Source organism: Geotrypetes seraphini, chromosome 2, assembly GCF_902459505.1.
Source record: "Geotrypetes seraphini chromosome 2, aGeoSer1.1, whole genome shotgun sequence".
NCBI classification, from domain to species: domain Eukaryota; kingdom Metazoa; phylum Chordata; class Amphibia; order Gymnophiona; family Dermophiidae; genus Geotrypetes; species Geotrypetes seraphini.
Genome location: NC_047085.1, coordinates 10,699,723 through 10,724,590, shown reverse-complemented (window position 1 = coordinate 10,724,590; position 24,868 = coordinate 10,699,723). Strand labels below are relative to the sequence as shown.

General features: G+C 45.9%; 1 protein-coding gene across 1 annotated transcript in view; it reads right to left on the bottom strand.

Annotated features, from left to right (window-relative positions):
- Positions 1 to 24,868, bottom strand: part of LOC117356049 — a 191,373-nt gene that overhangs the window by 25,808 nt on the left and 140,697 nt on the right. The window contains exons 7-13 of the mRNA XM_033935309.1: positions 18,873 to 18,946; positions 17,264 to 17,355; positions 14,414 to 14,544; positions 11,160 to 11,254; positions 7,918 to 7,995; positions 6,171 to 6,267; positions 4,577 to 4,740 (exon numbers count right to left, since the gene is read on the bottom strand). Of these exons, the coding sequence (XP_033791200.1) occupies positions 4,577 to 4,740; positions 6,171 to 6,267; positions 7,918 to 7,995; positions 11,160 to 11,254; positions 14,414 to 14,544; positions 17,264 to 17,355; positions 18,873 to 18,946 (731 nt within the window). The remainder of the gene's footprint in view (positions 1 to 4,576; positions 4,741 to 6,170; positions 6,268 to 7,917; positions 7,996 to 11,159; positions 11,255 to 14,413; positions 14,545 to 17,263; positions 17,356 to 18,872; positions 18,947 to 24,868) is intronic.

Sequence of the window (24,868 nt, the reverse complement as noted above, 5' to 3'; positions counted from 1 at the left end):
TCTTTCTCTCTCCCCCTGGCTCCCCTCTTTATTTCTGCCTTTCTTTCTCTCTCCTCCTGGCCCCCCTCTTTATTTCTGCCTTTCTTTCTCTCCCCTTGGTCCCCCTCTTTCTTTCTGCCTTTCTTTCTCTCTCCCCCTGACCCCTCTTTATTTCTGCCTTTCTTTCTCTCTCCCCCTGGCCCCCCCTCTTTATTTTTTCCTTTCTTTCTCTCTCCCCCTAGCCCGCACAAAGCCATCGTGCCGATTTCTCCACTTCCACGATTCTTTCCCTACCCTCACCCCCAAGCCAGCAGCCGATTTCTCCCTGCTCCTTCCCCGATGTCCTGATGTCCTGAACTTCATCGGGCAGCAGCAGCATTCACAATTCACTGCTGTTGCCCGCTTTAGGCCTTCCTCTCTGTCGGGTCCTGTCTTCATGAAAACTGGAAGTAGGCAGGACCAGGCAGAGAACAAGGCCTGAAGCCGGCAACAGCAGCGAATTGTAAACGCTGCTGCTGCCCGAAGAAGGTAATGGAGCACCGAGGCAGTCCGCTTCTCCCCCCTCCCAGCCGAACCCCCGCTGACCCTCCTATCTCCCCCCCCCCGTGAACCTTTCCGACCTTCCCAGCGAGAGCAGCAAACCTCCTTCGCGGCTTTCTCCTCCCTCTGCCGCGTTACTGATGACGTCATCAGTGATGCGGCAGAGGGAGGATAAAGCCGACGCTACTGGAGGGAGGTTTGCTGCTTTCGCTGGGAGGGTCGGAAAGGTTCACTTGGGGGGGGGAGAGATAGGATGGTCAGCGGGGTTTCGGCTGGGAGGGGGGAGAAGCGGTCTGCCTTGGTGCTCCAAGGCCTGGCGCCATTACCTTTTTCGATAATGGCGCCGATGCTGCTTTCGCTGGGAGGGTAGGAGCGCGATAGGGACCGGGCCAGCTGTGCACCCCCCCCTAAGGCGGCACCCGGGATGGACCTCCCCCTCGCCCCCCTTGGTACGCTACTGCCCTGGGGAAACAGCCTGCAACAAGATCGCGCGATGCCAGAGATCTTTGCCTGCTTCGGCTGTTTCCTCCGCCGCGGTCCCGCCCCTCCTCTGACATCAGAGGAGGGGCAGGACCGTGGCGGAGGAAACAGTCGAAGCAGGCAAAGATCTCTGGCATCGCGATCTTGCTGCAGGCTGTTTCCAGATGCGACACCCGGCGCAGGGGGGGGGAACTGGACCGGACCGGGAGCACCCCCTCAGGGCTTGGTACCCGGGGCGGACCGCCCCCCCCCCCCCCCCCTTGGTACGCCACTGCCTGTGCATATATGAACATAAGATCGATAAACCCAAAGGCAGACCTCATTAAGGACTGGATAATCAAAGAACATCTAGGCTACCTATTCCTAGCTGAAACCTGGTTAATATCTGACTCAGTCCCTTGCATAACAGAATTCTGCCCTAAGGGATACAAAGTAGAGCTTATCTGCAGAGAAAAAAAGCGAGGGGGAGGATTGGCAATTCTAGCCAAAAACAATCTCAACATAAAAGTCTTAGACAAACACACGACACCCGATCTAGATCTACTAGCCTGCCAACTATCTGGCGATACACTCAAAGACACCATAACCTGTATTCTCTGCTATATAGCACCAGGAAAATGGAGCACTACAAAACACACGCTTGAAGACTTCATCTTCCAGAATTCACTAACATCAACTTACAACCTACTACTAGGAGACATTAATCTCCACCTCGAAGACCATACCTCCAATCAAACAGAAAGCCTACTCGCCTACCTCAAAACGCAATCCTACCAAATACTCAACCCCCAACCCAACTCACGAAAAAGGCCATTAACTAGATATTGCTGCATTCATGACCCAACAACCTCAAACACCAGAAATCCACATCTCAAACGGATCCTGGATCCCCTCCCTCTGGTCAGATCATTATAAATACACCTTCAACATCAACTGGGCTCAATGCAATTATAAACACAAACCCCACAAATCCCCCATCAAAACCCGTACAAAAATCGAACCAACCACTTTCTGGGACAAAGCAGATCCCGCAATCGACTCCATAGACCCCAAAGAATTCATACCACAATGGCAAACATTAAGCAAAACAATCCTAAATGAGCTAGCTCCAATAAAATCAAAACATAAAATCTGCAGACAATCAGACAAATGGTTCAACGCTGAACTGCTCCAACTCAAAAGGCACTGCAGACAAATGGAAAGAAACTGGGAAAAAAAGAACCAAGAACAATCCAAAATAGCATGGAGAAGTCTAATCAAACAATACAAGACCAAACTCAAAGAAAAAAGAAAAGATTACTACTCCAAGCTGGTAGGCATGGAGTCCATAGACTCAAAAAAACTTTTCAATCTAGTAAAAAACCTCACCAACACCAAACCTTACCTAGCAGCACAAGGAAAGCACCCTCCAACAGCCACTCAACTCGCAGACCACTTCAAAAACAAGATTACAACAATCAGGACTATCTTCAATAACACACACACCCTCCTCGACGAGATAACAACAAATCCCCCAATAGGAGAAGCCATTGAAGCAGACAGGACCTGGACCGAATTCCCTGCGGTAAACTGGACAGACTCGACTCTACAAAAAATACAGTCATGCCTCATGCGACCTGAACTATTGTCCCACATATCTAATAACCAACGCCACCCCTAAATTTAGGGCCAGCCTCATGCAATGGATCCAAATTACACTCACTGAAGGTCAATTCCCGCAGCACCTATGAGAAATCATAATCACTCCAATTGTGAAGGACCACAAAGACCTTATAGATAACCCCGCTAACTATAGACCCATCGCCTCAATACCAATATACGTCAAACTTATAGAAGGACTAGTTGCACAATTCCTCACAAATTACCTGGAAGACCACAATCTTCTCCACCCTTCTCAATCGGGATTCAGATCCAATCACAGCACGGAGACTTTACTAGTAACCCTACTAGACACAGCCCGACAGCACCTCAGCAAAGGCAGAAGGATGCTGATAATTCAACTCAATCTATCTGCAGTATTCGATCTGGTCGACCACACCATCCTACTACAGACACTAGAAGCCATAGGGATCTCAGGCAGGGTATACAATTGGTTCGAAGGATTCCATAAATACAGATCTTATAGAGTAAAGTCAAACAATCTTAAATCAGAACCATGGTCCAACCCCTATGGAGTTCCTCAAGGATCACCACTCTCACCTACTCTCTTCAACCTCTTCTTATCCTCCCTTGGGTCTACCCTAGACAATCTGAATGTAACTTCATTCAGCTACGCTGACGACATCACCATACTCCTACCCTTTGATGCTCCTGACCCAACTTCTACAGAAAAATTGGAAAAAACCCTTCAAGCAGTGGAAAAATGGATGGCAGATCACAAATTGAAGCTGAACACTGACAAAACAAAATTTCTACTGCTTGAAAAGGATAAGAATCCCTCCATCACAGAACTAGAAATAAACGCCTCCAAATACCCTATACAATCTACCCTAAAACTCCTAGGAGTAACAATAGACAGATGCTGCACAATGCAGGCCCAAATCAACAAGACCACCCAGAAAGCATTTCTAACCATGCACAATTTAAGAAAAATCAGAAAATTCTTCGACAAAGAGCAATATAGGCTAGTAGTCCAATCCCTAGTACTAGGTCTATTGGACTACTGCAACATACTCTTATCTGCCTTGCCCTGCAACAATGATAAAACAACTACAGACAATTCAAAACACTGCACTCAGATTAATCTACTCACTGAGAAAATTTGACCACGTCACCACGGCCTACCTGGACTCACACTGGTTGCCAATGCAAGCACGAATTCAATTCAAACTATACTGTCTATTATTCAAAGCAATAAATGGCACAGCCCCCAATTACCTAAACAACCGCCTGTACCAAAACACCACCACTAGGCAAAGAAGAACTAAGACCCCTTTTACCTACCCCCCACTCAAAGGTACCCAGCGCAAGAAGATATTTGACAATCTGCTGGCGATGCATGCAGCGAAACTGGACCACACTATCTCCAACCAGCTGATAACAACAAACGACTACAAATATTTTCGCAAAGAAATCAAAACCCACCTATTCAAAAAATTTATACAGATGGCTTAACCCCAACTGGACCCCCCTCAACGCAACTCCCCCCTCCTCCCCCATTCACCAGTTCCCTTCTCTTTAGCCTCAAGCATGTCAACTGCTTCCCTAACAGTATATATACTGGATCTGCACTATTTCCTATTTGTACAGCATCTTGTAGCTCTTGAAATATACAGCTCCATTATTCTTGTAACTTCTCCTGGAAATGACCAGAATTCTCTCTGTAATTATCCTGGAAATGTCCAGTTGTCTCTTGTAATCCGCCCAGAACTGCAAGGTTGAGGCGGAATAGAAATCAGTAATGTAATGGAATGGAATGGAATATTTGTAAACATCTTGAAGTCACTCATTCACACACACACACAGATGTCTCCATGGTGAGACCATCACCTGCTTCTAATTCCAGAAACACTCCTACCCGTCCATATCTTGCATAGACGTTCTTACCTCTTGTGAACATAGTGAGCCACGTTCTCACCTGGTGGTACTGTAGGTCAACACAGAGCTTGTTGTTGAACTCCAGTGGTGATTCCCAATGTATCTGGTAGAACCAAAGCTTCAGGGACATTCTCTCGGGGGTCTCCATCTCCTGAAGCAGGTCCAGGATGTATAGGGAGGGGTTCAGGGGGCTCTCCAGACTCTCTGTCATTCCAGAAAGAGCACAGAACAACAGGAAACATTCAAAAGCCTAATCAGGGCAAATTCACCTAGAGCTGGGCTTCCCAAGCCCGTCCTATCATTACCACAGCCAATGATAGCCACAGTCGGAAAAGCAGTGTACGCTCATGCCTGTGAAAGTGGCGTAGGCGAGGGTGAAAGGTGCCCCACCCGTGGCCTCTTTCCCTTCTCCCGCACCTCTTGTTGTTCACCGCCCATAGCCGTGCTCTGGTGGGATATCCAGGCCTCTTTCATAAGCGGAAGAAGTGGATAGAGATTTAATTAAAGACATTCACAATACAACTAGGAAACAGGAAGTACTTCCTATAGATGATTTTAACATGTCAGAGGATGTGGTAAGAGCGGATAGCATAGCTGGTTTTAAGAAAGGTTTGGACAATTTCCTAGAGAAAAAGCCCATAGTCTGTTATTAAGACAAGGGGGAAGCCATTGCTTGCCCTGGATCGGTAGCATGGAATGTTGCTACTCTCTGGGGATTCTAGAATCTTGTTACTCTTTGGGATTCTGTATGGAATGTTGCTACTACTTAGGATTCTAGAATCTTGTTACTCTTTGGGATTCCGGAATCTTGCTACTCCTTGGGATTCTGTATAGAATGTTGCTGCTCCTTGGGATTCTAGAATCTTGTTACTCTCTGGGATTCTGGAATCTTGCTATTCTTTGAGATTCTGTATGGAATGTTACTACTACTTGGGATTCTAGAATCTTGTTACTCTTTGGGATTCTGGAATCTTGCTACTCCTTGGGATTCTGTATGGAATGTTGCTACTACTTAGGATTCTAGAATCTTGTTACTCTTTGGGATTCCGGAATCTTGCTACTCCTTGGGATTCTGTATAGAATGTTGCTGCTCCTTGGGATTCTAGAATCTTGTTACTCTCTGGGATTCTGGAATCTTGCTATTCTTTGAGATTCTGTATGGAATGTTACTACTACTTGAGATTCTAGAATCTTGTTACTCTTTGGGATTCTGGAATCTTGCTACTCCTTGGGATTCTGTATGGAATGTTGCTGCTCCTTGGGTTTTGGCCAGGTACTAGTGACCTGGATTGGCCATTAAGAGAAAAGCTACTGGGCTTGATGGACCATTGGTCTGACTCATTAAGGCTATTCTTATTTTCCTATGCCAGATGTTGACTGGGGTAATCCCTTTTGTGGGGGTCTTCTAAGCGAAACGTTCACTCTCTTAGAAATCTCTTCTCAGCAAGTCCATTGGGGCAGTATCTACTAGGCCTTCGTTCACTGCCACTTGGCATTAATTCACATTTCGTTCACGTTCAGTTTATTTTTCATGTACCGCATTGCATGGTAACAGAACACCTCCATTTTTGCCCAGGTCAGCTAGAGCAGGTCAGTGAAAAAAGGTCTTTTATTCATCAAAAAGATGAACCAACCTGCATCCTCTGCCCAAGTAACGCCATATTCAGCCATTTGCTCCTGGTTACTGACCCCGAGTCTCTTGCACAAATTGTGAATGACATCACCAAGGGTCTGGCAGAAAGAAATTCAAGAGCAGGCTATCAGTGCATGAAAACTTAGGCAAATGCACATGAAACGGGTCACAGTTATAGATTTATTATCTACTCTCTGCAGGAAGGAATCAATGCAAAGATCAAGAACACTGGGTAAATATCCACATCTACAGCAGCGTGAATCATATTTTGTCCTGCCCTCTACCTTTCACCAAATACCACTGCCCGGATTAGTCCCACAACCCTCCAGTCCCCTGCACTTCCCCCCCTCCCAGCATACGCTTACTCCTGGTGGAATTCTGTGCAAAAGATTTCAAACTCCAGACTCCGTCCCTTCTGTCTCGCTGCACCATATGTCTGGAACAGACTACCTGAGTCAACACATCAAGCTCCGTCTCTGGCAGTCGTCAAATCCAAGCTAAAAGCACACTTTTTCGAGGCTGCTTCAACTCCTAACTCCCACTCACCGTAAAATACCTATGTCCATCCCATCATTCTCTCTGCAAGAAACTCCTCAACCTCTATCTGTCCTATTTGTTTTGTCTGTCTGTCCAAATTAGACTGTAAGCTCTTCTGAGGAAGGACTGTCTATTACATATTAAGGGGCTCATAATCAAAACTAAAAACATGTCTAAAAAGTTGGCACTTGGTCGACCTAAAAGACAGATCGTCCAAGTGCCGATAATCAATAATTTTGGACGTATCCAGGGACTTTTTAGGCCTCTAAACCCCGCTGTGCGCCCAGAGCTGAAAGGGGTGTTTTGGAGGAGTGATTAGGGCGGGATGTGGGCCGACCTAGACTTAGCCGTCCTGCAGCAATAATCGAATGTTTGACGAGACTTCCTTGGCGAAACTTATACGTCGTGAGTTAGATGATGTAAAAGCAGGTATAAGTGCCAAAAAGATTTTGACAGTGACCAGATAACCACCGCAGGGACAAAGTAAAGACCCCAACACACTCCTCCTGTGTTCACTGACAACGTCGCACCCCCACAAAGTTCAGAATAAAAACGTACATACCTGCCTCTGGAACATCAGCACCTGCTATAGGAAAGTCTAGTAGATTTGCACAGAGGTGGCTTAAGTAGCCTGGGGGGGGGGGGGGCTAGTGAACCATAGAGAGGAGGACCCAGGCCCATAAGCCACTCTAACCAGTACATTCATGGTGGAAAATATGAGCCCACCATAACCCTACTATACTGCCATATAGATGCCACCTGCAGCCATAAGGGCTATTGGGGTTGTAGACAGGAAGATATATTGAATTTGGGGGGGCTCACCATATCCTATAAGGGAGTTCTGGTGAGATGTTTATGTGGCACCCTTTTTGTGAAGTTCACAGCAGTCCCCTGCAATCCACCCCCACTTTATACCACTGCCCAGATCACTCCTGAAACCCTTCCTGTCCCCTGCAATCCACCTCCAGCTCCAGCTCCACCTCCACCTTATACCACTGCCCAGATCACTCATGAAACCCCTCCTGCGCCCCGCAATCCACCCCCCTGCCTTATACCACTGCTCAGAATATTCCCTAGAACGACTCCTGCCATGCACCTCATTTAAAGCTCCAATAAATAACGGTAAAGTTTGCCCATAGATATAGACTTAAGAAGACGCCCATTCTCTTGCCCACCCGCACCCCCCACCCCCTTCGTGGTTGTACACTTACAGTCCCCATGTTCACACGCACAGCCTGTCTGCAGCCTCCGGGAATATTCACAAAGATCCATCTCTGACTGTGGCCCTTCTGTGGAAAACAGAGACACTAGTCAAAAGGTGAAAAGCAATGACCGGAATTGAGTTGGCATCACTGCAAATGTACTACCAGGTACTTTAGGCAAAATGTGAGCCCACCGGGACAGAGAGAGAAAAAATGCTTGAGTACCTGAATGTCAACCACTTCAGGCTGTAAGTGGTATATCTAATATAATAAAACCCTAAGCGCGTATGCGCACTCTTACCTGCGTGGTTCTGTTTTTCATGATCTGTAGGTCCTCAGCAGGCAAGAGTGCACATGCACACTTCGACTCCCTCCCTGTAAGTTTGCCGCCTTTGTCGCCCCCCTCCCCTCACGTGCACCCTTTCCCGGTGCACACGAACCCCCATTGACCCTCCCACCGCGAGACGCACAAACCTCCCGGCTCCAGCAGTGGCTGCATCACACTAAAGACGCTGCTTCGCGGCCTTCCCATGCTCTGATTTCCTCTGCCGCGTCTCTGATGACATCGTCAGAGACACCGGAAGAGGAAATCAGAGCATGGGAAGCCCGCGAAGCAGCATCTTTAGTGTGATGCGGCCGCTGCTGGAGCCAGTAGGTTTGACGGTCGTCTCGCGGTGGGAGGGTCAGTGGGGTTGGCTGCACAGCGGCGATAGTGGTGGGGGGAGAGAGGGTTCTACTGCACACGGAGATAGGTGGCAGGCAGGTTGACTTCGGAGGGACAAAGTATGGAAGGCAGTAAGGGGGTGCAGAGAAGAGGTGCTGCTGGACCGGGGGAGCAGGGAAGAGGGACAGGGGGAGCATGGAAGAGGTGCTGCTGCACAGGGAAGTGGATTGGGGGAGGGAAATGCTGCTGCTGCTGCACAGGAAAATGGAGGGAGAGGGAAATGCTGCTGGTGAGAAAAGGGGGCTGGGGCTGAAAGGGAAAAGATGGGAGAAGGGGGCTGGGGCTGAAAATAAGGGACATGTGAGGAAAGGAGGCTTTACTAGCACCCGTTAATGTAACGGGCTTAAACACTAGTAAATAAATACTATGAAAGAAAAACATACATGAACCTAATTTATCAGCTGGGAAAGCTCAGAACCCAGTCTGGAAATGTGTGTGGGGTGTCTCGATCCTGGGATATCACCACACATTTGCACCCCAACAAATGGGGGCTAGCCTACACACAGCTTCTATTACAACAGCAAACAGATTATGTGTCTGTTTTGTATACGTCGCTTGTATGGCTCTGTTTGATCAACATAAGATTGATTTATTCATTCATTCAGTTTTTTTATACCATTCTCCCAAGGGAGCTCACAACGGTTTACCTGAATTTATTCAGGTATTCAAGCATTTGTCCCTGTCTGTCCTGGTGAGATCACAATCTATCTAATGTACCTGGGGCAATGGGGGGATTAAGTGACTTGTCCAGGGTCACAAGGAGCAGCGTGGGGATGCTGAGGCTGTAGCTTTAACTACAAGACCACTCCAGAAATCAAAATGTAGCAAAAGGGATCCAAGTGTAGGACAATCCAGCCATTGTGACGTCACTGATGAGGTTGGCTCTTATTGGTGAAATGAGGCATTATGATGTCACAATACCAGCTCTGGTTATCAGAGGCTGAAACTTTTCACAGTATTTATTTATTCAGTTTTCTATACCATTCTCCTAGGGGACCTCAGAATGGTTTACATGAATTTATTCAGGTACTCAAGCATATTCCCTATCTGTTTTGGTGGGCTCTAATGTACCTTGGACAATGGGGGGATTAAGTATCTTGCCCAGGGCTACAAGGAGTAGCGTGGATTTGAACCCACAACCCCAGGGTGCTGAAGCTGTAGCTTTAACCACTGCGCCACCCTCTGCCCCCTTGAAATACACCATTAAGCAGAAGTCATGGGGGTAAGTGGCATGGAGCAGTGTTTTGATGGCTGATCATGGGCGTCACTTTGGCCCTCTTTTACAGAGCTGATTACTGCGGCCAGTGGCGTAGTAAGGACGAGTGGCACCGGGGGCTGTGGCGCCCCTCCCTCACCCTCTATCCCACCCCCACTCCCTGCCACAAGCGCACCCCCTTCCCTTTCCTGGTAGCTTTTTAACTTCTCCGGCGTGAGCAGCATTCCCGTGTCGGTGCCGGCTTGCCCTTTGATGTCACTTCCTAGGTCCCGGAACTGACATCAGAGATGGCGCCAATGCCAAGGCAAGCCGCAACCTTTTTGCCAGGGATGTAAAAAAGTGCGTGGGAAGGTGAGGAGTTAGGGGGGAGGAGGGTCTGGAGTTGGCAGTGGAGGAGAAGGACTTACCCAAGGAACGGAGTTCAAGGGGAGATAAGTGAGGAGAGATATTGGGGGCTACAGAGTGAATGCAGTAAAACTAAACTCCTCTGGCTAGGCCCATAACTGGATTGTCTTCCTCCACCTGTATTTCTGGAATCTGGGGGTTCCCTGCAGGTCGAGTTCTCCTCTAAGATACTAGGAGTCCCCATAGATTCCTCTCTTACGTTCAAGGATCAAATCAATTCTCTTGTTAAGTGCTTTTTCAGTCTACGAATGCTGAGGAAGGTCAGAACTCTTCTCCATCAACGACATTTTTCTGTTCTGGTCCAATCTATCATATTATCCCAGTTAGACTATTGTAATGCTATCTATTTTGGCATTACAAAGATTACAGTTGGTTCAGAATACCGCTGCAAAGCTGATTTTTGGAAAAAGGAAATCTGACCATGTGACTCCTTTGCTTTTAAGCCTTCCAGTTGATCTCGGGGTTCAATTTAAATGCGCCTGCGTTACTTTTAGAATCCTATATGGTATTTTCATTCCTCTGGTATGGAATGTTTACAGATTCTCCAACAAGTCAAACTTTCCCTTCCTTCAAGAAAAGGAATTAAGAACTTCAGCCAATCTTTGGTTTTCAAATTCTCTCAATTATGGAATGAACTGCCTCTAATTTTGAGGGGTCCTAGTCCTTGTCATTTTTCCCGCAAATCTTTAAAAAACTTTCCTATTTGCTAAACAGTTCGGAAATGAAATTCTTGATTGTTTACCTTTTTAGTATTTTTTTTAAAATTATTGTTAACCGAGTTGAGCTTCTTTTGGTTAATGATCCCGGTATATAAAGCTAAGTTTTAGTTTAGTTTAGATGAGTAAGAGAAGCTTGAACTGTACTCGGAAACAGATGGGGACCAATGAAGAGACTATGTCTCCTTACCAAGAGTGCCTTGACCTCCATGGGAGACGGATAACGTCTCCGGCCTCCGATCTTCCTGGTTCTTTCCAGCTGCTGATAGCAGGCCTTGGCCACTCCTGCGACAGAGAAGGAAAAGGAGAGGGTTTGAATACCGCTGGGAGGAAGCCACTGCACGCTTTTCTAAATGGCAGAAAAGAAGCAGAGACTCGGTGCTCTGCCCCAAGCTTTTGCCTCCAAACCAAAATGAACCTTCTTATGGTTAGCGCAGCAGTGATTGTCCGGAAACTTCTATTGCTTAGCCAGAAAATATGCCTAATTCTTGCTTTTCTTTACAACGGATCAGCAGTGCACAAATGTGAGAAAGCAAAAATACAAAAAAGGCATCCTTTCATACAAAGAGCAGATGGCAAAATGCAGACAGTAATGTGCATACAAATGTACAATTTTATTCTAGGCACAAATCACGGATCCAAATTAATCTCTGAGATTCTCTTAACACTTTTGAAACTGGGGACTCTCTGAGTTTATTACAGCCCAGCTATCTCCTGCGACCAGCAGCGATTCTGGACATTCAATGCTAGGGCTGTATCCAACCACTGTCACTGAATGTCGAGGTCAAAGTTTGGGGGCTCGCACTTAACTGGCCAAGACGATTTTCAGTGGCAGGCTGGCTGAGGCCAACAGCCATTGATAGACCTGCCTTTTAGTTAATCTGGATGTATGGCTTAGCCGATGAAAATCATAGTAACATAGTAGATGACGGCAGATAAAGACCCGAATGGTCCATCCAGTCTGCCCAACCTGATTCAATTTAAAATTTTTTTTTTTTTTTTTTCTTCTTAGCTATTTCTGGGCGAGAATCCAAAGCTTTACCCGGTACTGTGCTTGGGTTCCAACTGCCGAAATCTCTGTTAAGACTTACTCCAGCCCATCTACACCCTCCCAGCCATTGAAGCCCTCCCCTGCCCATTCTCCTCCAAACGGCCATACACAGACACAGACCGTACAAGTCTGCCCAGTAACTGGCCTAGTTCAATCTTTAATATTATTTTCTGATTCTAAATCTTCTGTGTTCATCCCACGCTTCTTTGAACTCAGTCACAGTTTTACTCTCCACCACCTCTCCCGGGAGCGCATTCCAGGCATCCACCACCCTCTCCGTAAAGTAGAATTTCCTAACATTGCGACATAGCCAGTCACCAGGTTATCTGGAAAGCCAGATATTCAGCTGAATATCGGCAGATAGCCAGGCAAATAGAACTTAGCCAGCTGGGAGCCGTTCCCAGCCAGCTAAGTTTCACTGAATATCCTGAAAGGTGTCTCGTGAGGGCTTTTAGGGCATTCAGTGAATCCCTAGCTCTACAGCCCTGCTTGTTTATTTTTTGGGGATACTTTGATTTGTTGAGTAGTGTCACACCTGCCCAGCTCCTGTTCACGGCAGCGAGCTGGAACCCTTTTACTGTTCCTGTCCCTACGTGTACCCTTTAACCAGGGTACCCTTCAGGCCTTCTTAGGCGTCTGCCTAAGGTATAATATCAGATTCCCTGATATTACCAAAAGAAAAACAGGCAAGGGAAAAGAAACTCACACACCTCAAAATCTAGTATAGTAGAATAATCAAACAAAGGTTTTATTATGTTCACTGGTTGCATTGAACAAAAGAAAAAATGCTTCAGCTTAGCAGACCTCAAAACAAGCACTCAAAACTATGAGGCAAAACACAAGCTGTTCAAACAGAGCAAAACTTTCAAAGAAATCCAGTGTCCAGGTTTTTGGGTGTATCTCATCTTAACCTACAGTTCCACAGCCTCTGGACTTTGTTAGCATATCTATAAACAGTCCTGTTCACCAGAGTAGTTTGGATTTAGTAACTTTCCCTAAGCTGCTTCAGCTCTGTAAACCGTATTCTCTTCTTTAGCACAGAATTCACAAGGTCCGTGCAGGCTCTCAGCACAGCTCCCTGCTGTGCCTTTCAAGTAATTAATTATGCACAGCTGTGAGGAAGAACGCTCTCGGCTCAGCTTGGCTGCTAGCAGAGAGAACAAAAAAATGCCAAAACATTTGCTAGCTTTACAACTAAAGCTTTCAAGCAGCAATTAACAGTTCATTATCAGCAGGGAGAGAACTACAACTCCCCTTTAAACTATCACTGGCATAATGGGTAGCTTCACTACTGTGGACACAGGCAATACACATCCCCTTACTGCTTATCAATGTCCATGGACACCTCCTCCGGTCCTACCAGACTCTCCTGGATTTCCATGGGTTCCCCTGGGGTTCCTTCCTCACTCCCTGGGTCAGCAGTAAGTTCTTCTGTGTCCACCATTTGCCAATCTCCAGCCTCCTCAGGCTGTGGATGAATCTCTCCCGTTTGCCTCCAGGCTGCTTCCCCCCCCCCCGGAAGCCTCCTTGGCTCCTCCTCCTCCTGACTCTCTCTCAGCTGCTCTGTTTCAACCCCCTCTAATTCGCCCCTCCCTGCTGCAGAGTGAGAAGGGAGAGAAAACTCTGCAGCTGTGCCTTTCTCAGTCACAGCTTTCTGTGCTGAGACTGGCCTTCTGGGAGCTCCTGGGATAGTCCAAGTGAAGCCAGCTTTTCATATTCTGCAGGGCCAACCTGACCAGCTCTCCTGCCTCGGGGACTACCTACCTTCTTCACCACTGTGTCAAAGCTAGGGATAGCGCTAGATTTGTCACAGTAGGCAGTCTGCAGATGGGCTAACTGGATGGGCCATTTGGCCTTTATCTACCATCATATTTCTATGTCTCTAACCTCCATCTTCACCCCCCCCCATAAAAAAAAAAAATGCAGGGCTCATGGGCTGGAGATTCTCTTAACCCCCCCCTGAAGGCCCTGACATTACTGATATGAATTTGATTGGCTGAGCAGCATCTGCCTGTTGTTTGCTCAACCAATCAAATTCACAGCATTGCAATCAGGGCCTGACCTCATGCCACTGCCTGAAACTGTTACTGGTTTGTAAGCCTCCAGGATTACATTTTGACAGCCTTGGATTAGGGCGTGTAAAAGAGCCCTACAAGATAGATCTGGCCAGCAAGCACCTTGTCAGAAGGGACTCTAGACTGTCCTACTTTTACGGATATTATACTCAGAGACCTGAGCTCCTACTGTCTGAGAGAAATTGGAAGAACGAGTTTCAAGATAGAAGGACCAGATCTTGCTGTGCCTTATGACACAGAGTTTGACGAAGGCCCTTGTCTACAGCTGTGGCCTTTGCTTGTCCTTATTATGGGCACTGCGGCTGAACAACTTCCCACCTGCTAAGCTGGCACTGCCGTGTGTGGCGACGGATTTCAGATACTTCTTCATGGTGCTCTGGAGGGGAACAGGGCAGAGGTAATAAGCCAACATGGTGAAGAGAAACTGCCAGACGCGGTAATATTTGTCACTGTGAGGGGGGAAAAGAGAATGAGAGAGAATTAATTGAAGGAAAAAAATGGTGCTGGGGGGCTCACTTCTGCTGGATTCTGATAAAATATCACAGATTTCTTTGGGACAGAGGTGACCATCAGACTGTCATATTAGAAACAGTAAAGCATAAAGACAGAACAAAGAACATTAAAATCACAATTAATAATAATAATAACTTTATTTTTGTGTACCGCAGTACCATAACAGTTCAGAGCGGTTAACAGATTAAGAGACTGTACATATACATTGATGTTACAAATAAGTCAATCAGCTTAGCAAGTCGGGAGTAGTCAGGAAATCCGGAGGTATGTCGGAGATGCAAGGCAGGGAGGGAGTCAGAGAAATATCAAAGAGATAGGTTTTGATTGATTTCCTGAAAGTATGGTAGGAGGGTGAGTTAGAAATGAGAGTGGTTAGACATTTATTCCATTTGCTGAGCACCTTGAAATTGCTGGCCCCTCTCGCACTCGAAATACCTACCTGTTTTCCTTTCTCTCCCTGAAGGGTTGCCTCTATAAGAAATTCCTCGATAGATCCCTAGCATTCCAAGTGGGCAAATGGAACAAATGCCTCTCAACTCTCATCTCCAATTCCCCCCCCCCCTATCAAACATTCAGGAAGTTAATCAAAACCTACCTTTTTGACAAATTCCTCTGATCTATCCACCCTCTTACTTGCCTCCCCCTCTGACCTCGACTCTCCCCCAGTCTCTTCTCCGCCATATGTAACTCTACTATTGTAACACCGCAGCATGTAACTTACAGCAAATGTAACTACTCAGTATATGTCAACCTAGCGGAAAAAAAAAAAAAAAAAAAACTTTGCTGTAAATTTATCTTCTAAAATGTAAATGTAACATCACTGAAAATGTATCGTCCTAAATGTAAGTGCAACATTACTGAAATTGTAACTTCGCTGTAAATGTACAGTCTCTTCATTTGTTAACCGCAAAGAACTTCCATGGTAATGCGGTATACAAGAATAAAGTTATTATTATTATTATTTGCCTGCTTGGAATGCCAGAGATCTACCAAGGAATCTCTTGTAGACACAGCCCTTTAGGGACGGGAAGGCAAACAGGTGGGAATTACGTGTGCGGGTGGGGCCTGAAAGTTCAAGGTGATCCGACAGGTAGATTGGAGACGAGCCTGATAAGGTTTTGAAGCAGAGGCATGCAAATTTGAAGATGATTCTTGCCTCTATCAGCAGCCAGTGCAGTTTTTTGTAATAAGGGCTTACATGATCTGATTTTTTTGAGGTTGTAAATGAGGCGAATGGCGGCATTCTGAACGATTCTTAGGCGTTTGATGGTTTTCTTAAAGGATCCCAGGTATATAATATTGCAGTAATGTAGGATGCTTAAGATTAGAGATTGGACCAGTAGTCGGAAGGATAGGAAGTCAAAATAGTGTTTGATGGTGCGAAGTTTCCAGAGGGTACCAAAACATTTTTTAACCTGAGCATTAGCAAAGACTTCGAAAGTCAGGCATCGGTCCAGGATGACTCCCAGGATTTTGATAGTAGGGTTAATTGGGTAGTCTAACCCGTTTAATTTCAAGGAGGTGTTTGTTAGCTTTAAGGTAGGACTAGCCTAATTCCTCTGGTATTAATCTAATACCAGAGGAAGAGACCATCAAATCTAATATAATCACATCCCTGCTCTTAGCTAACCCACCCTGCCAACCTTTTCCTTAACCCTCGGAGGTTAATCCATACAGTAAATTGTTACAGCCATGCTGGGTTCTTGTGGTTTGGGTTAGCCAGTGCCAGAGATAGGATTCTGGGCTTGATGGATCTTTGGTGTAGCTTATATCTTGTATTCTTCTAAACACTTTGAGGCATCTGGCCCACCCCAGGAAAAAAGTCCACCTAATCTTGCTCTCTACCCACCAGGTCTCCATCCCCTCCCTCAGTTACCTCTTGCTAGATCCGAAGTTATCCAGGTCACATAGCTTTTCCTTTGGCCTCCATGTGAGGGGTAAAGGATAACCCAAGGTTCAACAGATGCATAATCCATTTTCTTTTTGGCTTGTTTGGAGGTAGGAGGTTGGAGGGAGGAGGCCATCTACCAGTCAATGCCAGAAACTTGGATGGGGATGCTTTGAGATTCAGTAGCTGCTATGTCCAATCCTCTGGCAATTGTGAATAATGTTCAACATTCACAGATAAAGGCCATAGTCAAAGTGAAACTCTGCAGGGAACATACTGCCTTGGGCTTCACTCTCTGTCTTTGAGGTCCGCCAATGGGTCAGATAGATTTACAGAAGACACCTAATGAATATGCATGTGATAGCTTTGCATACAATGGATGTCGTGTGCATGCAAAGCTGTTGCAGCCTCGAGGACCCTGATGGTGCATTCCTGACACAGGGGGAGGAATGATAGAAGGGGGAGGGGGGAAGGTGATAGCCCTGGTCTCGGGGTGAGGCATGACAGGAGGGGCAGGGTGATGGTTATAACTGGGAGTATAAACACTGGGCCGAGTAGTGATAGGAGGGGGGATGATGATAGTTATTAGATACTGGGTGAGGAAGGGCAGTATGATGGTCATTTCTGAGTGTCTTCCTTCCCTCACCCTGTCTGCTGTTCTCCCTCTACTCCTTTCCTTTTTGCCTCTCTCCCCTCCTTTCCTGCTTTCATTCCTCTCTTCCACTCTCCATATTCCTTTGCTCCCCCTCTTTCTTAACCTTGTTTACCTCTTGTTGCTGCTGGTAAAGGTCAGTTGCTTAAGTATTTGGCAGTAAACCTCCAGCTGCAGTTCCTGAGGGCATGGGCCTTGCCCACACATCTGTATTGATAAAGAAAGACATTTAAGTAGGTACGCTCTACCCACATTAGTCATTTATGGCTCAAAAAGTATTCTGCACGGCTGTTCTTGGATTTATTTCCTAGGACAGCAGAATATAAGATTGACGTTACACAGAATTGTTTCCTTAGTCTTTATGGACTAACCCCTCATTCTGTCTATAATTTGGCACCTGGTACACCATATGGTAGAGAATAATTGTACTTCTGTGAGCCAGAGACACCAATAATTGGGATTTATTTGCTTACACACACGAAGCTGTTCTGTAACATAAACAACAAACCTGCATAGTCCTACGAGGGATGTATATGTGAGTGGTAGAGGTCAACTGAATTTTTATTTCGGCACCAAAACCCACCCAAATTTGGCATTCAGTTTTGTTTCAATTTTGGCTGAAAATGCCAATGTGTTTTCAGCTGAGATTGAGACTATGTGCTGTGTCCCCCTTAGCACATTCCCTCCCCCATCTCTGCTGCCCCCTTCGAGAACCTCACTTCCTTCCCTCCTTCCCCCAAACAGAAGCAGCATCTCTTCCCTCCTCCTCCCCAAACAGAAGTATTCAACCTCACCAGGACCCATCTGAAGGCTCGCATGGTTGTACCTTCCAAATCCTGGTGGTCTAGTGGCGTAGTCAGAGCAGGAATGATATAGTGGCGCTAGAAAAGGTTCAAAGAAGAGCGACCAAGATGATAAAGGGGATGGAACTCCTCTCGCATGAGGAAAGACTAAAACGATTAGGGCTCTTCAGCTTGGAAGAGACGGCTGAGGGGAGATAGGATTGAACTCTACAAAATCCTGAGTGGAGTAGAACGGGTGCAAGTGGATCGATCTTTCACTCCGTCAAAAATTACAAAGACTAGGGGGACACTCGATGAAGTTACAGGGAAATACTTTTAAAACCAATCAGAGAATAGTTAAGCTCTGGAATGTGTTGCCAGAGGTAATGGTAAGAGTGCTTAGCGTAGCTGGTTTTAAGAAAGTACGGACAATTTCCTGGAGGAAAAGTCCATAGTCTGTTATTGAGAAAGACACGGGGGAAGCCACTGTTTGCCCTGGATCAGTAGCATGGAATGTTGCTACTCTCTGGGCATTCTAGAATCTTGTTACTCTTTGGGATTCCGGAATCTTATGATTCTTTGAGATTCTGTATGGAATGTTGCTATTCTCTGGGGATTCTAGAATCTTGTTCCTCTTTGAGATTCCAGAATCTTGTTACTCCTTGTGGTTCTGTTTGGAATGTTGCTACTTCTTGGATTTTGGACAGATACTAGGGACCCGGATTAGCCACCGTGAGAACAGGCTACTGGGCTTGATGGACCAATGGTCTGAACCAGTAAGGCTATTCTTATGTTCTTATGATAAGGTTCAACCAAGTGGGAAAGGTCATTCAAGTTTGGCTTTGAGTGGAAATTCTCTAGACATTTATTCCTTCCTCTTGCCTTATCCCATCATTTCTTGAAATCTGTCACTGGTGAGAAGGAACGGTGTGCAACAGGTACCTCCAGCAGCCTGTGGGTGACGTCCACTTCGGAGTTGAGAGCGCATGGTAGATCTCCTATGAAGGTCAGAACCACTACAAAATTTAAAAAAGAAATGCAATCATTCTGGAGTAACCTTAAAAAATGTCCTTTCGCTATCAACTGGATAATACATAGAACTACTTGCCAGAGAAGAGGCTAGAATAAAAACCAGTGTAAAAAAGTGAAAAATTTTTGTCTGCCTCGATAATGTTAGGCCCTCACACACTAAACGACTAGGGTTTGTAAAAGTGAAGGAAAGCGTCTCAGAGTCCCACTCAAAGGATCATATGTGGTGACGGTTTTCTTTCATCGACCAAACCTTCACTACTAACGCTGCGATTTTCACAGCATGAATAGATTAAATTTAAATATCAATTCTCTACTTTTTTTTGGCTTTTCAGATTATTTATGCTTTTTATTAAAAAAACATTTTCAAGATTATTTTTGTACTTTTTGTATAAAATTTTTTTAACTCTATCGATCCAAATGATTCTTTTCTTGCATTATGCGCAATCCCTAGATCAAAATACGACCGATCACGCGAGAAAATTCAGGCACACTCTTGTTGTTATTCGGTCCTCGAGCCTGAACGCGGGAAAAGAAACCTATTTGCTATCCCTAATGAAGCTGTATTTTGAGCAGCGAAACGGGTCCCGTAGGACTGAATGACAACATTCGCTGTTTGAATCTCTTTCAAGGGAAGTAACCTTGAAAGAGATTTGGGTGTATTGGTGGATACAACAATGAAGTCAACGGCGCAATGCGCAGCAGCCGCGAAGAAGGCAAACAGAATGTTGGGTATTATTAAAAATGGTATTATGACCAGAACAAAAGAAGTCATCCTGCCGTTGTATCGGGCAATGGTGCGCCCGCACCTGGAGTACTGTGTTCAGTATTGGTCACCGTACCTCAAGAAGGATATGGCAATACTTGAGAGGGTCCAGAGAAGAGCGACACGAATGATTAAGGGCATGGAAAACCTTTCATACACTGAAAGACTGGAGAGGCTAGAGCTCTTCTCCTTGGAAAAGCGGAGACTCAGAGGAGACATGATAGAAACCTACAAGATCATGAAGGGCATAGAGAAAGTAGAGAGAGATAGATTCTTCAAAATTTCAAAACATAAAAGAACAAGAGGGCATTCGGAAAAATTGGAAGGGGATAGATTCAAAACAAATGCTAGGAAGTTTTTCTTTACTCAGCGGGTGGTGGATACCTGGAATGCGCTTCCAGAGGACGTAATAGGGCAGAGTACGGTAATGGGGTTTAAGAAAGGATTGGACAATTTCCTGTTGGAAAAGGGGATAGAGGGGTATAGATAGAGGATTATTACGCAGGTTCTGGACCTGTTGGGCCGCCACGTGAGCGGACTGCTGGGCGCGATGGACCTCGGGTCTGACCCGGCAGAGGCATTGCTTATGTTCTTATGTTCTTATTAATGCATTATTGAAAGCCAGCAGGTTTTCTGGACTCACTGGACTTAGAGCAGTTCTGGCTGAGTGTCATCAAATAATCAAGCGCACATTCCAAGATAAGTAATATTTTGCTTATAAAAGAAAATGATACGATTTGCTTATGAATACCAAAAATATGGAAATATAAGTATGCAAAAAAATCAGTATTACTGGCAAGAGAATGCCTGAATTTTCTCCCGTGATTGGCACTATTTTCTCAGTGACAGCTCCTCGGTCCTGGAATGATCTCCCAATACATATAAGAGAAGAAAAGAACCTTGAAAAATTTAAGATTCAACTCAAAAGTTTCCTTTTTAACGATGCTTTTAGTGAATAATGATCTTTTATTATTTTTCATCCACTTTTTTTACTGTCTTTCTTCCCCCCCCACGTTTTTACCTTTGTATTTTGAATTTAATATAGAATGTAACCATTAATGAACTTTCCCGTTGTTTCAATATAGTACGTAACGACTTAATTTTTATTTTAAATTGTTTGTTTTTGTAACATTGTTTATTTATACAATATTTTACCTATGTTCATAATTATTTGTATTATTTTGAACATCGCCTTGAATGTAGAGAAGGCGATTAATCAAATTATTTTAATAAACTTGGAAACTTGGAATGCGCATAATGTAAGAAAAGAATCATTTGGATTGATAAAAAGTTACATTTTTAAAAAAAAAGTACAAAAATAATCTTGAAAAAGTTTTTTAATAAAAAGCATAAATAATCTGAAAAGCCAAAAAAAAGTAGAGAATTGATATTTAAATTTAATTTATTCATGCTGTGAAAATCGCAGCGTTAGTAGTGAAGGTTTGGTCGATGAAAGAAAACCATCACCACATATGATCCTTTGAGTGGTGCTCTGAGACACTTTCCTTCACTTTTACAAACCTTAGTAATTTACCTTGGAATAAAAAACAGCAATGGGATTGAGAAAGCCTAAGGTAAGCACAGAGGATTATCAACTTGGAGAGGGGTTATGAGGAGGAAAGCCTGGGAGAAGCACAGAGGATCCTTGGGTTTGGGGATCGGGTGGAAGTTTGTATATACAGTGCTCCCCGGTCATTCGCGTTCAGCGATTCGCGGTATTTTCTGACCGCAAATGACCGGGCAGGAGAGGGCAGCCAGAGAGGCAGGAGAGGGCAGTCGGAGCACCGGCGAGTGAAGAAAATCAGTTGCGGTATGCTCCGACCGCCTATTCCTGCACTAAAGGAGCTGCTTTGACACGCAGTACAGGAAGAGGCGGTCGGAGCATACCGCGAGTGATCTCCTTCACTCACCAGTGCTCCGGCTGCTCTCTCCTGCCGCCTTCTCCAGCCTCCCCCGCGAATATCGGGGGAGTACTGTACTAAAAGGATGCAGAAGATGAAAAAGTGAGGTAAACTGGAAACAATCACAACAATCGCACCCTCACTTATTTGACTCTAAAGGAGAGCTCCTTTATGAACCCTTGAAAAAGCCCTTGTGGGCGAGACGGGTCCCATCGGGGCATGCTAGAAATACTGCATTAAAAGGTTAAGTAAAAAATGAAATGCTGTTGTTTAGCGTTTATTTTTGAAAAGTAATAGTAAGAAATACAGCAACAAGCAAATAAGCTACAATTAAGAAGGAGGCAATTAGAGGAGCCAAAGCAGATGGCTCTAATATATCCTTTGCACAGATGTCATTGGCTTTGAAAGCTCTCTTGCCATCCTGTAATTGAGCCCAAATAAGTGAGGGGCGCGATTGTTGAGGAAGTTTGTATCAAAGACTCATTGATCATTTGGGGTCTTTCTTTACCTTCGGTCTTTCCCAGTAGGACAATTTTTATGTACTCTCAGGTTTGATGTCCGAATGCAGGGGCAGGATCGTGCTGCGAAGGATGACGGCAGCCTGCAAGGATCGATACAGCACCGGTGATCCTCTCTGCAGGCTGTCGTATTAGCTAAAGGTAAGAGCAGGAGGCCAGGGGGGAAGCCGGAGGATGCTACAAAGAGCGCCTAAGCACTGCATCACTTTCTGACTGACCTTCCCCCCTCGTCCCCTAAAGCAGCAGCGGCAGTGGACAGCCAGCAAGAGGCAGCGCTGCTGCTCCTGCTTTAGGACACCTGAAGGCAAGGGGAGAAAGGTTTGTTACCAAATCAGCGAGGCCGATTTTTTTAAAAAACGAATCGATTCACCCGAAGTGAATAGGTGAATCAATTTGAATTGGAAATCGGGCAGCACTAGTCACTATAAGAAGCTTTTTGAACAGATATTTGTATTCCTTTCCACTCTTTACCATTATCCCATTCTCTGAGAAAGACATGGGGGTAGCCATTGCTTCCCCTGGATCAGTAGCATGGAATGTTCCTACCCTCTTGGGATTCTAGAATCTTGCTATTCCTGGGATTCTGGAATCTTGCTACTCCTTGGGATTCTGTATGGAATCTTGCTACTCTTTGGGTTTTGGCCAGGTACTAGGGACCTAGATTAGCCACCGTGAGACAGGCTATTGGCCTTGATGGACCATTGGTCTGACCCAGTAAGGCTATTCTTATGTTCACTGTCTGGTCACTAGAGGGAGCTCCTCACACACCAATGTCTCGTTCCTAGCTATCAGAGGAGGGTGTCCAATCAGGTGTGGAGGGGACCCTGGCACTGCTGAATCTCCGCAGAACCTTCAGTTTGTTTGTTCTTTCACATTGAAAATTGTTGAAGGAAAAAGTAGCTGCTGAAATTGGCATCTTTTTCCAGTCAAAACTATGCAAAGGTTTGAAAATTTAGAACTCTGTATATACTATTTGGTGGTCTGACCCAGTAGCATACTAAGGGGGGGGCGGTCCGCTCCGGGTGCCAGCCCTGAGGGGGTGCTCCCGGCCTTGCCGTTCAGTCCCCCCCACCCCCGAAGGACCGCTTGCCCCCCTGGCCTCCCTGCACCACCTATGAAGCAGCCCGCAGCGGGATCGCGATGTCAGCGATCCCTGAGCTGCTTCGGTGCTGCTTCCTGCGCCGCAGTACCGCCCCTCCTCTGACGTCAGAGGAGGGGCAGGACCGTGGCAGAGGAAGCAGCGCAGGGATTGCTGACATCGCGATCCCGCTGCAGGCTGCTTCATAGGTGGTGCAGGGAGGCCAGGGGGGCGAGCGGTCCTTCGGGGTGGGGCGAGCAGGCAGGCAGGCTTTCAAGGGGGAGTGGGGGTGACAGACAGCCTTCAAGGGGGGGGACAGGCCTTCAGGGGGTGCAGGCCTTCAAGGGGGGGGGACAGGCCTTCAAGGGGGGATAGCCTTCAAGGGGGGATAGGCCTTCAAGGGGGGATAGGCCTTCAAGGGGGGGGACAGGCAGGCAGGTAGGCCTTCAAGGGGGGATGCAGGCCTTCAAGGGGGGGTGCAGGCCTTCGGGGGGGGGGTGCAGGCCTTCGGGGGGGAGTGCAGGCCTTCGGGGGTGGGATGCAGACCTTTAAGGGGGGGACAGGCCTTCAGGGAGGGGGGGCCCTGGTGTAGAAATACATGGAGGGAATGGGGGGGGGTTCAAAGAGACGCACCTATGCCGGACTTTGGGTGGGAAGAAATAATGGGTCTGAAAATAGAGAAGAGGGATAGAGATGATGGACCATGGTTTTTAGAGAGGGAAGGAACAGAAAGAGAGAGAAGTTGGACACAAGGGATGGTGTGGAGGGAGAGATAGAGATACTGGATAGGAGGGTAGTTGGGAAAAGAAAGGGAGAGATGGTGGACCCTGGGGTGGTGGGGAAGGAGGGAGAGATGCTGGATGAAAGGGTAGTTAAGAAAAGATGGATCTGTGGAGGGAGACGAAAAAAGGATAGATGCCAGACCTCCTGGAGAGGGAAGGGAAACGGAGGACAGAGATGGCAGATGGATGGTTAGCATGCAGAAAGAAGGAAGAAGGAGACCCTGGCAAGCAAGTTATCAGAAGATAACCAGAGCCTTGGACAAACAAGATTTGAAAAATAACCAGACAACAAAAGGTAGAAAAACTAATTTTATTTTCTGCTTTGTGATTACAATATGTCAGATTTGAAATGTGTATCCTGCCAGAGCTGGTGTTAGACCGCAAACGTGAGCTAGGATTTAACAGAGAGGAAAAGTCCTTTTTGTTTCTTTATTTTATTTATACCACAGCGCCAGTGTGGTTAGGAGAAGCCAAAGGGGGGTGAAAAAGCTATAAAATAAACCCACCAGGATGTTTGAAAAAACAAACAAACAAACACCCAATTGGGCAGGAAAGTTGAATCGATAAACCAATTTAATAGGCTGAATCAAATCGAAATTTTTTTTTCTTGAATCGGGCAGCACTAGTTTGCGCTATTGTCTTAGACTTTAGGACCTGTGATTGGAGAGAGATGGCATCCTCAGTACTTTATAATGCAAGTGAAACGAGGATTTGGTCAGACTTTTGAAGGGTCTGCACAAGAAAAATATTGTATAGGCCGGGGATATGAGACAGCAGGAAACGGGAACTTTTCTTCCTTCTATTTTTGTGAATGGCAAGGCTGAGGATGTCAGAGAATTCAGTTAAAATATGTGCTTTATAATA